This window comes from Thermobia domestica, chromosome 7, assembly GCF_964235325.1.
Source record: "Thermobia domestica chromosome 7, izTheDome1.hap1.1, whole genome shotgun sequence".
NCBI lineage: Eukaryota > Metazoa > Arthropoda > Insecta > Zygentoma > Lepismatidae > Thermobia > Thermobia domestica.
Genome location: NC_137460.1, coordinates 33,085,893 through 33,099,351, shown reverse-complemented (window position 1 = coordinate 33,099,351; position 13,459 = coordinate 33,085,893). Strand labels below are relative to the sequence as shown.

At 34.8% G+C, this 13,459-nt stretch overlaps 1 protein-coding gene across 1 annotated transcript in view; it reads right to left on the bottom strand.

Annotated features, from left to right (window-relative positions):
• Nucleotides 1-340: 340 nt before the first annotated feature.
• LOC145689142 (dynein axonemal heavy chain 5-like) overlaps nt 341-13,459 on the bottom strand; it is an 85,074-nt gene continuing 71,955 nt past the window's right edge. Inside the window, exons 7-8 of the mRNA XM_081763273.1 lie at nt 4,281-4,471; nt 341-449 (exon numbers count right to left, since the gene is read on the bottom strand). Coding sequence (XP_081619399.1) covers nt 405-449; nt 4,281-4,471 — 236 coding nt within the window. The 3' untranslated portion in view covers nt 341-404. The remainder of the gene's footprint in view (nt 450-4,280; nt 4,472-13,459) is intronic.

Sequence of the window (13,459 nt, the reverse complement as noted above, 5' to 3'; positions counted from 1 at the left end):
TATTGTAACCCAGAGCAAATACATAAAAAAGGACGAAAATAAATATTATATAATACGATAACTATCCTGCACGAATAATTGCGCACGAATAATCAAGAGTTTGCTGTAAATCATAAAAAAAATATAGTGTCAAATTAGTGATATAATTCATATAAAAATCGCTTCCTAAAAGCACCTAAAGAGAAATCTCAAATAAAACTTATACACACACACATAAGTAGATTAAGCTTAATTTTTCTTCATATTTGAGAGGGGAAAAGATGGGAAAGGATACAAAATGAACAGGATTAACGAATTTTTTCCTCTACGTTAACGCTTTCATTTTGTTATACGAAACTATTTATTGTATTGAAAAATAAAAGCTTTAACATACCTTATGTTGATTTATTTGATTTTTGGCCCTGTTATTTTCCTTCTTTTACTGAAAGCATCCTTTGAGCGTTAGGCCTCTGAAGACAAAAAAATAATTAAAAAATAAATAAAAAAATAAAATAAAAAATAAAATAATAAAATAAAAATAAAATAATAAAATAAAAAATAAAATAAAATAAAAAATAAAATAATAAAATAAAAATAAAATAATAAAATAAAAAATAAAATTTAAAAAATCTATTAACACATACTTGACAAATCTTCCTTGTATTTCAGGATAGTTCTAATTGTTCAAACTTCAGTTGCAAACTTTTCTTCTTACTATTTATACACTATAATAAAAGTCGACCAAGATCGAAAAATTGCTACTCTTGCACTGACAGTTAATATATTTTTCCATGTTACTGTCGTAAATACAATTTTCATTGTAACGTGCAAACACTAAGAAGAATTTTTGTAACTGAAGTTTAAAAAATTAAAGGTATTTTTAAATATAAGAAAAGGGCAAGTATGTGACTAGAATCTTTACTTTTTAATTCAGGGCCTCAGACGGTACTTTCAATGTAAGGGAAGGAAAATATTAAGGTCAAAAATCTATATATATAAAAGAGAACGCACAAAATCCTTTGTCCGCTCATCACGCTAATACGGCTGAACCGATTTCTTTCATTTTTGGGGGGTTGTTAGGATTTGGACCCTAGATGGTTTTTATCATATCACTTTAATTTTCAATTACCAGTGTCTTGAGATAATTGACCAATCAGGTGTCAATACGTACAAAAAATCCTTTGTCCGCTCATCACGCTAATACGGCTGAACCGATTTCTTTCATTTTTGGGGGGTTGTTAGGATGTGGACCCTAGATGTTTTTTATCATATCACTTTAATTTTCAATTACCAGTGTCTTGAGATAATTGACCATTCAGGTGTCCATACGTACAAATCCTTTGTTATTAGTTCATCATAGGTATAAAAATAAACGTATTTATATGCAACCCGCATGACCCTGTGACTCGGCGGGTTAACATAACTGACAGGCGCTATAAATCACTTGAAAGCGAAAAAGTAAAAATTATCTAAGTAACAAAGTTTATTGCGTTCCGGGATGACCGCAGCGAAGCGGGGCGGGTTGGGGTGACCGCAGCGAAGCGGGGCGGGTTAACATAAATGACAGGCGATATAATGTTAACATTAGTGCAATCTTCTATGGTTTTTATCATATCACTTGAAAGCGAAAAAGTAAAAATTATCTAAGTAACAAAGTTTATTGCGTTCCGGGGTGACCGCAGCGAAGCGGGGTGAACGCTGCTAGTCAAATAAATGAATGCACAGTACGTTACAATTTTTATTTTCCTCTATTTATTTAGTTTCAGGAGGTAGGGAGCAAAAGCATTCCTTGGTTAATTCAAGAGATTTATTGTCCTATTTATATCGTCAAAGTAAAAACAAACAACAACAAAAATAGTAAAGAACCGAGAAACGGTAATTATTCCACCTGTTTCATAAATTTGACAAATATTGCAGCAAACAAGGACGGACATATGAGGGCACTGCCTCAAAAGATTTCCGAGGAAACTAGTTTTATAAATTTATTTATATTAGACATTCTGATGACACGCTCAGGTATTTTAATAATCATTCTACTTATAGGTTTATGCAGTTTTTGAATACCACTTCCGAGTTTTCGACTTTCACCTGAAGTCTTGGTCACGGAAAATAAAAATAGGAGACAGATGCATAAAAAATAAGAGGAAAATAAAATAAAAGGAACGGAGCTAAGAGGGTACAGCAGTGCTGGAGCACACCTTGTCAAAAACATAGGTTACACACCAAATGGTGGACACACGGATTGCGTTATGGCGGGATTAATTTGTGCATTCTTCTGCTCTTTGGTAAAAAAGTTGCTAACTCATATTTGTATTTTTATTATTATATCAGTGCTATACAAATTTTATAATTACTGCTTCCCACTCATTACTTAATCTCCCCTGTCTAAATTTAACTTCGCTTTTTTTTTTTAAATGAATAAACAAATTTCAAACACGAGTCTTTCTATTTCATTTTTAACCTCTAATAAAATTTTAAAATCTTCTATCCTGTTGAGATGTTGAGTTTTTTATAAATGTTTCGACCGACTTGACTTTGGAATTTTCGCTTTAGAGTTCCTAACATATTCCTTAGCACACACTTTATTGAGGTCTGTATAATAGCTCTTACATTGAGTGTTCTCTAAAATTCCTGGTGTCTTTACTCCTCTGTCTCCTGTTTTTATCTCCCATGACGAAGTATCCAGGGGAGAGTCGAAAGCTCGCAAGTACAAATAGTATTCAGGGATTGCACACATTTGTAATTAGAATGGTGATCCATATTTTTAAAAAAGAAATCATGAAAATTTGTTTAAAATATATTAATAATGTTATTTTTTCTTTTAAAAAATACATAACATATATATTATTCTGTTCTTTTTTCAAAATCCAGGAAGAACGGTAAATCCAATAAGTAATTATGTAACTTTTTTTTGGAAAAAGAAAAGTGTTAATTTTATTACATAGAATCCTACCATGTCTGCTTGTAGAATTATTGGATATATTCTGGAAACATGCATTCCTCGAAGTCAGAAAGAAAAAAAAGAATAACTTCTCTATCGTCAATAGAGATATAACCAATGTATTTAGCAGCTTATATTAAGACATATTATTTTAAAATTTTTAATCTTTGATTCATGTGCACTCAGTATGACGATAAAGGCTGAAACTGAAAATGGACGATTTTTACCACTTTCGGTTTTAATAGAGGAGGACATGTGATTTCTTACGACACTCGGCGCTCGTTCTCAAATCACGATGTCAAATTTGGTGAAGAATAATTCAGGGATCTCGGAGGATTATCCTGATTGGTGAAGAATGATTCAGGGATCTCGGAGGATTATCCTGATTGGTGAAGAATGATTCAGGGATCTCGAAGGATTATCCTGATTGGTGAAGAATGATTCAGGGATCTCGGAGGATTATCCTGATTGGTGAAGAATGATTCAGGGATCTCGAAGGATTATCCTGATTGGTGAAGAATGATTCAGGGATCTCGGAGGATTATCCTGATTGGTGAAGAATGATTCAGGGATCTCGGAGGATTATCCTGATTGGTGAAGAATGATTCAGGGATCTCGGAGGATTATCCTGATTGGTGAAGAATGATTCAGGGATCTCGGAGGATTATCCTGATTGGTGAAGAATGATTCAGGGATCTCGGAGGATTATCCTGATTGGTGAAGAATGATTCAGGGATCTCGGAGGATTATCCTGATTGGTGAAGAATGATTCAGGGATCTCGGAGGATTATCCTGATTGGTGAAGAATGATTCAGGGATCTCGGAGGATTATCCTGATTGGTGAAGAATGATTCAGGGATCTCGGAGGATTATCCTGATTGGTGAAGAATGATTCAGGGATCTCGGAGGATTATCCTGATTGGTGAAGAATGATTCAGGGATCTCGGAGGATTATCCTGATTGGTGAAGACTGATTCAGGGATCTCGGAGGATTATCCTGATTGGTGAAGAATGATTCAGGGATCTCGGAGGATTATCCTGATTGGTGAAGACTGATTCAGGGATCTCGGAGGATTATCCTGATTGGTGAAGAATGATTCAGGGATCTCGGAGGATTATCCTGATAAACGAACGTGTAAGTCTAGTAAAAAGGAGCTTTGATCCAAAAAATGTGCCACATACGGGTTTCCCAGTACAATACAAAAAAATTGACAATCCTACCCACAGACAAAAATAAACACAAAACACTTGATCCAATTCAAGATTGTTGGATTTATTTTTTCAAATCCAAAGATCTGATGTCTATATGAAGCTTGCATTACCAGACTTGGAACTAAAAAAAAAACTGGACTTGTTTTACCTGTTTGGCTTTCCCTCCTGTCCACTGACCAACTCCTTTGGAAACTCCAGTGATTGCTTTGCTTGCTACAATCAGGCCCTCTTGGACCTCCTCTAAATTCGGCTCGAGAACCACTTTAGGGATCTTCAGAGAAGCAGTAATGAGGAACACAGGTTTATCTTCCTCATCCTCATCCTCTTCTTTAATAATACCTGGAAAATATAAGATTCACATTTTGGACTTCAGTAATCGTTACATTTAATATAGGCTATATACTGATTTCTAAATATGTCAATGAAATTTTAACAAAAAAATTCTTACTTTACTGACCTAACTGTTAGAATAAATATTAAGGTAAAAAATATAAGAATCTTAACCCTTATAAAATCCTTGCTTTTTGAGGTAAATTTTAGACTAACAGTCAAGCAGGTACTGTTTCATTGCTATTTGTGGTAGGCTCATGGTTCATACCTCGTATTTTTCTTCATAATAGAGCAACCTGTCCAACGGTACCACTCACTTGTCCGTATCACACGCTAGAAACGGGAAATTTTCCGAAAAAAATCTCATTTTGGAAATCTATCGACCCGGGTTGACGTAGAGATCCTTAAACAAATTGATTATTTTTCCGAAATCAGGAAAGTGAAATTATCGATTCCGGAAAATTTTAGCCATCCCTACAAAATACCGATTCCGATGGGTGGGAGGGGCAAAAGGTAGACACACAAGCACAGTTGCAAACACACACACACTTTTTGGTGCCCGCGTGCACATAATACATCTTATAAGACAAGTATTTACACACATATCTTTATTAACTACAGTAAATAAGCTAGAGTATTTAATATAAAGATATTAGGTACTCGCAAGTAGAAGAAACAACTTGCAAATCGCTTGCTGTAAGCTTGAATTGCAAGTCGGCCAAGCTTGCATCCGGCTTGATTGGAAAGCGTGCATGCATACCGCAAGCTGGATTCCAATAACGAAGTTACATGTGGACAACCTTACATTCAGTGTTCCATTCAAGCTTGATGCAAGTGTTTTACGCTGGCAGCAAGTCAATAGCCAGTAAAAGACCAGTGATGCTATGATGCTCTGCGAAGGGCCTAAAGCATCGCTTGCAAGTACAACAAAAGGCAGATTGTATGAAAGCACGTGTTGAAAGTACAAAGGTAGAAAGCCGAAAGCCAAGCACGCGCCAACTGACCGAAAACTTTCTTGCTACTTGGGCTGTAGTATGTGAGCAAGCAAATTAGCATGTCTTAACATGTACTTCTAAGAATTGAACATTCGTCGAGAATCCAGGAAAGGGGAGGGGAAGCAACTGCATCCCGCTGCGGTCGGCTATGACTGTAGGAATATAACTCGTTTGTTCTCCAAACAGAAGAACCAACTAGAGCATGAAAGAAAACGAAAAAAAAAAAACAAACAATGCAAACAATACTAACTGCAGTAGTAATTAACGGAGAAGAACTGCATGTAGTGTAGAGGAGTCGCTAAATTTAACTTGTAACGAGGGCGATTACTAAACAACACCTACTAATTGAAATCATGATTATTTTCCAATAAACTAAAATTCAATAAACTTTCTTGTTATTGTTCGTCCCTCAATGCATACTCATCTCATGGTTAATTATCCCATATCGGACTTCCGAAGAAACTCATCGAAACAACTTATTGACCGCGCCAATAGCGACTACTCTCAGTCATGACTCCGTTTTCTTTCATTTAGAAATAGAAAAGGAAGAGAAGAAAGTAGAAGGGTAAAAGAAGGAGGTAGGAAAAGGGAGGAAAAAGAAAGAAAACAAATAGAGTATTTTAATAAGAAATAGATTACTGGATAATTCCGGGAATATAGTAAGAAGTCGGGAAAGTCGTTGAAAGATGAATCATTTTAAGCGTTATTAACGACTAATCACTTTTAGAATACTTCGGAATAGAAACATGTTCCTCCATACCACCCCGACCTAGCTCCAGGCACCACGTTCGTGGGGTTGCCCAGACCTAGACCAGGAAAGGAGAAAATCGAAATTATTCTTTGTAAAGTTATTCCAAACGATGATTGATAACCATCCAGTATCTCTAGGATCGACCACACATATGAATTAGCCAAGAAAAAAAAAATCAAAGTTATAAACTCAATATAAATTTATGTATCGCATCAATAAGGGTTTCAACTTCCTGGAAGAAAGATGTCGTATTTAGGCTCATCCTGCTATTTTCGTCTCACTTCTAGAGCCGATTTAAACCGTTAGTAGCGGTCCTTCATGACCTAGGTTATTTACCTTAACACATATATTACAACATGACATGTATATTATAGACGTTAATATGACAAATGATATTACTAAAATTACTTAAATTAAATCTATCATGCATTCACTCGCTCACTCACTCAGGACAGTGTATATATGTTTAAAGGAAACCAACTAACTACAAAGGTACAAATAGTTTATTACATTCATAGTGAAAAGAAAAAATTAATTATAAAAAAAAATATTAAAAGCACAAGTTCTTGGTTATATATCAATAGAATACATAGGGTTATACTTTAGTAAGTCTTTATACATTTGATCATATTGACAAATGGAAAGAAAAAGAATTATTACATATATTATATCTTAGGCATGCTAAAGCGAAATTATGATTTGCGACAATACGCAAAAAAGACACTTATTTTACTTAAAAAAATGGACAAAGAAAAAGAAAAGAAAGAAAAACTCTTGGGTGTAATAGAACTTATGAGTCTTTACTTCACATTGAGCAATAAAATATTAATAATTCCGAGCGTTCAAATCACAAATCGCGCACTACTCGTAGCGTCCAAAATATTTCGCTCCATTTAACTTAGTTTATGTTTATATATATATCTATATATCTATATCTATCTATCTATCTATCTATATCTATATCTATATCTATATATATATATATATATATATATATATATATAACTATTGGTTTATAAAAACCATTCATCAACTATATTTAGTTTGTGACTATTAGCAGTTTATATCTGCACTCGCATACTGCGACGTTTATACCCATCTAGGGATTTTAAAAATCACTTTCCGCCAGAGGATGCTTCTCCTCTTAGTCAGTCCATTTACAAATTTATTAATCAGATAATTTTGAGTTACTTGTTCATCACTGGGACACGTCATGAGACCTTTCATTTATTCAGGATCACTTTTGTGTATATATATATATATATATATATATATATATATATATCGGATTTGAGATGGTCTTCCACAGGTGTAAGAGGTATAATGATTTAAATTAAGGAAAAACACTGGTCAAGTCATAGGATACATATGCAGGTGAGAGGGATTAAAGGTACACTTTCCACAATGGTTTTAGGTTGGTAGCTCAGGAATAGTATTCATTATGATGTGGGTTACATTTAGACCTGCCGTTACTTCTTAATACATGCCATTAAATAATGATTACATAGATTATGATTACATAGATTATGATTTACATCTATTCAGGAGAAAGGAAAATTATTTGAGTGCACGGCGGTATTCTTGACAAAAATCTATATTATTATATTCGTCGGAAACTTACTTGTAAGCTATAGCAACCAGTACACGTTTGGGGGGACAGACACGAGCGCTCTTACATATATCCATATAATACATTTAATATCATACTCTTACTTTAACATCATATTCACATACTAATCACATATACATTTCGACGTATTCATTTATCTATCTATCTATCTATCTATCTATATATATATATATATATATATATATATATATATATATATATATATATATATATATATATATATATATATATATATATATATATATATATATTCATATTTAATAATCGCGCACACATTTAAAATAATAACCCCAACAATAATTTCAGAAAAGGTTGCAAACATTGTACAAGAAAAAACAAATGACTTCCGACATTACATATGAAAAAGAATTGATATTTTTTTTATCTGATACCGCGCGTCTATAAATTTTAACTTTCATATAGTCAATTCGTGCATGAATCGTAAAAAAAAACTTTGTGAGGCAGGCACGTAACACAGAACATTCCTAAAGATATAAATAGATAAACCAAAATACAATTTCTGGGCCCAGGTGAAATACAAGATAAACGAAAACCAAAACGGAAGGAAAGTGACCAATAGATTAAAAAAAACTTAGAGGGACGACGGTGAAAGAACGTAACTGAAGTGTCGTCAAATATAAAGTCGTTATTCATTTTGGCAATAGGTCAAAATGTGATGGAGGACCCAATCACTATCTACTCTATCCATGAATTGTGTCTTGCAACGTCTCAGCTGGTAATTTCAGATCAGAGTTGTACGTTAAATAAATTGTAAACGACAAGTTCAAAACCGGGGGGGGGGAAGGTTGAAAATTAAAAAAAATCTCAAAGTAAGAAGGAAGAGACAAGGGAGAGAAAGCGGCGCCAACAAAAAGAGAAAGATTAAAGTGCTACTCACTACACAGAAGAGTGATCGAATTTAAATATATAACAACTCAGCCAAAAATATTCACATATGCCGAAAGAGGGTGGTTTACTTAAATACGTAAACTAGGAGGGAGGTCCTGCTGCCAAGGATGCAAGTTCTGTGTCCATCAGATCCCAATCCCACAAGAGTTTGCTTGTAAGATTGAAATCCGAGCCCCGTATCCGGCCCAGACCAGCAGGGTAAAAGGAGAGGGGGAAGGGACCAGGTAACTGCGTCCCCAATTTTGAGATCTCTAAGGAAAAATATTCGACCCCTCAGAAGAACTAAGGTTCAAGGACAGTAATGAAACTAGAGTAAAAGCAATAGCTAAGATATCCCTAACTAATGATTTGCCAAAATAATAAAAAAAATAAATAAACTTAACTTTGGATCGGTGATTTCAATTACCAAAACATTACCGATAGCTACCCTGCGCAGACATGCCACAGTCTGGGATGTCGTTAATTTCCCTCATCTAATTAAACTAAGAAAAGAAATGAAAATACTTAAGGGGACTAGGGGTCGACATCCGGGTACGCGAAAATACATTTCAATAGCTAATTGTTTTGATTCTGTAACCCTGTCAGAGCTGTCGCCTCCATGAATATTGTAAGCTAGCCCGAGTAGGTAACGTGAAGAAAAAAAAATCTCACGGAGCAGGATATTCTATTTTAAAACCGACCCCCCCCCAAAAAAAATAAAATAAAAAAAAATATAATTCATTACAGCCCCGTTGAGTAACAACGATTGTCTTTCCATAATTGATTATTAAATATGTCCAGTCAGCGATTATATGATGCTACAAGTATTATTAAACGAGATTATTATGAACGTATACGACTGCAATAACAAATTAAGCTATTAAGCACTAACATAGTCCGGCAATATCTGACCCACATGTTCACAGGATGCTCCGGTGTAGGAGCCAGAACCCGAGATGTTGCTAGCTATACATAATCCTTAAATATATATATATTCTTTTACCGAAACGTGACTAATCATAAACTGGGCTTATATATATATATATATATATATATATATATATATATATATATATATATATGTATATGGGTGTCCTCTCATTCATTTCGTTTCACAATATATTCATACTATCATTTTATTCATTTCTTACGACGTCGTACTTCATAACCACCCTATTTCTTTAACTACATCCAGACTAAATGCACACTTCGTCATATACTTCTTAATCTATAAATCATTGCCAACGTTTCATGTTCCGGCCACCACACAAAACATCCCTCGAACTCAAGACTCCATTACCACGCAAACAATACTATGTTATACTTCGTAGTTTCATGTAAAAAAAATATGTTTGTATGTTCACAGAAAGTAGAGTTCTCCGCGATATTATTCAATTTTATAAAATTCTGACAACAATGAAATTATTCTGCAGCCACAGAGAAAGAAAAAAATGAACATTTAATATAATTTCAAAGCGAAAAACTGGCATCATATCGCCCGACTTCTGTTAAGAATTTACGTATTGTTTATTTATTTAAATATTTCGATTTCTAGACTAAGTAGAATGTTGTAATTTTCAGAAAATATTAATTTTGGATCACTTAACCTAACTGTATGTGCATTTGGGCTGGGAATTATTTTTACTAGGTTTTGTTTCGAAAAGAAAGGTCAATTTCTTGGACACTAAATCACTAAGAACATCGACATAGGAATGATGGTTAGTACTGAATTTTGACACTAGGGGGCTAGCGACGATATGATCAACCCTTGAACCACTGAATGTGACCTTGCACACGGAATTTTGATACTACGACACTCTCATTTTCTGATATTACTATAGATTGGTATGTTGCGTTTAGCTATTGATCGAATACGAATGATACACTCTCCATACTTCATTATTCCACACACTCTTTCATCACTTAACTACAATTGCTACTACTGATACTACATTACAAACACATACATGCCACATCCATAACTACAAACTACATTAATACATGTTATAATACATATTAATCATTACTATTTACTCACATAAACAACATTCAGATTTTACCATTTTCTTTAGAATCGGCTCTATCGGTTTATGAAAGGAAAGGGAAAGAAAGGAACAGAGCCAATTGGCCCTTGTATTCACTAAATCACATTCTTAATTCAACCTGTTTAGTTCATATCCAAACTATTTATTGGAAAAATATAGGCCCCTTTCCTGAAGGGAAAAGAACCTTATGATAACTATACGTTCAACCCATCCCTGCTGGAAGCTGTACCCCCAAGTTGGGAGTAGACAGGAGCCCTCTTGAACTTTACACGTGCATTATGATCACTATCCTAACTACAACGAAATTAAATACCGCCATGTTACTACTAGATAAGTACAAAAAAGAAATCACATTCACTACATACACGAACACAAACGGCAGTGGGGCAGGCCTTACGTAACTCTAAAAGGAATAATTTTCAGGATAGAAATATTTTAAGGGAGAAAACATTACTCTTCCGAAACTGTTTATGGATCTTTAGAAACAACTAATAAACTGATGCACCTCACATGGTAGAACCTGTCCATCACTAATTATATCCGCAAAACATGGCGTCACTGAATTACACTTCCTATTTCAGTTCTTCAGTCCGGTTTTTTACTATGAAAATTTAGTAAATTATGGCTCCGTAGCTTCCTGGATGGTCTCTATTCCATTATCAACTAGATTTACCTTGTTAATGCAGCTTTTCCAGCTAATTTCTACCTTTTATATGCTGGGAAGATCTGGGTCTGCTGTACAATATATTCTCGGCAGGGAACGGGAATAATCGCACTCTAACATCATAGCGTGGGTGAAACCTCCAATCAAAACAAAGCATTTTTGGCGGTGGGGCTTTGAAACGAATAAATCTTGGTAAAATCTGGATTGAACTAGATATCAGAAGGACATAGATATCTAAAAGGGAGGTGAAGGGTGGTCCAGAAAATTCTGCCGAATTTTAGATTGGTTATTTATTCGAAAATTTTCGTCCAATGATGGACCCATATTTTCAGATAGCACTGACACCGTAAGACTTGTAATAATCCATTTACATCTCCATATACAAGACTTATAACTAATGTAATATATAAATAAAGATATCGATTTCCAAAACTATAATTCGTAATGAAGTTTTACAGTTTTCCATGTTAATTTGAAATAGAGTAACAAACAAATTTACGAATTATATGAACAGCCAGAAATTTTTTTGTTAAACGTCAAGTACAGTCGGTGCAAAAAAAATTTCGGGCACCCTCCTATTAAAAACATCATCACATTGGACTGTAATGGTATATTACAAGCATACTATATTTGGTTGTAGTGTGCAACCCTACTATGTTCTGCATAATAGGCCTACTGTGTAATTGTTAAATTGGACTTACTAGAATATCCTTCTTGTGCAGTTTTTGTTCTCCCTTAAAAGTGTCCTGTTTTTTTTTTTTTTTTAATTTTTTTTAGCTAAGTATGACTAAACCCCAATATCAACACTGTCGAAGAAAATCCGTTTTTAGGCTTGACTTCGACAAATACCTGTTTTAGTAGATGCATTTAGTGACATTTTGCTAATTAGTTGGCAACAGTGGGTAGGCGCAAATACAAAAGAGTGCGAGCCTCATTTAAGAATAAGGAGTTCGAGCCTTTAGTGAGTAATAAGGTTAATGAGTAGGAGTTCTCATCGAGGTTTTACGCGAGTTTGCATCATTCTCATAATACGTAAGTCCAGTGTTGCCAATAACGTTAAGAATAATGTCACTAAACGTGCTGCGAAAAGTCGTTAGAAACCTTAATTGTAATGGAAACAATACTAGTTTATTCGTTGTACGATATTTTAAAAGTCGCTAAACCTTTAGTTTAACAGTGATAAACGAAACAAATTTTATCTCTAAAATATATTATCAATGAAATGAAATGAAATCTTTAAGTTTTACGTCCCACGGTTATGCCGGTTAGGCTAAAGGAGACGGTGATAATGAGAAATGAGTGAAATGGTGGAATGAAGAAAGTGGGAGGAAACGGGAGAACCCCGAGAAAACCCACGAGCACGGTGTTTGTCCACCACAAAGTCCACACGGCGCGAGCTGGGATCGAACCAGGGACCCCAAGCACCGGAGGTGAACGCTCTACCACTGAGCCACCGCGCCCCCCAATATATTATCAAATCACTAGATTTAGCGACAAAATCCCTAAATTCCTACGTAAGCCTAATTGAAATTAATAAGCATGAGCCCAGACTGTTGTAAAAGGGTCATCTACTGCGTCGCTTTCACCTCCGTTAGTTGATTCGGAGTTTAGCGTACCCTGTCAGCATCATGGCTATATGAGACAGATTAACGTGGGATTCGAAACATAATCAAACGCAGGGTCTCCCATGTCGACAGATGTGCGCTTACCATACGGCCAAGAGGAGGTTCACTTTTCACCTTAGGATATTGTAAGTCACGAAACTACTGTACTAACCCTCTCATTAGGCCTACAATTACTTTTATTATTGTTGTTACTATTAAAAATAGTATAGGCGCGCCCACCAAAAATTTTCTGGGAGGGGACAGTATTTTTCACTTAAGAGGCTTCATCCCGGCGAAATTAAAACACGGCTAATTTTACAGTAATTATGTGATATCTTCAGATAGATAAAAGATAATCGAAATGTGGAACAAGAGCGCCCTAGACAATATCATTTTACATGAGATATCGTTATCACGACC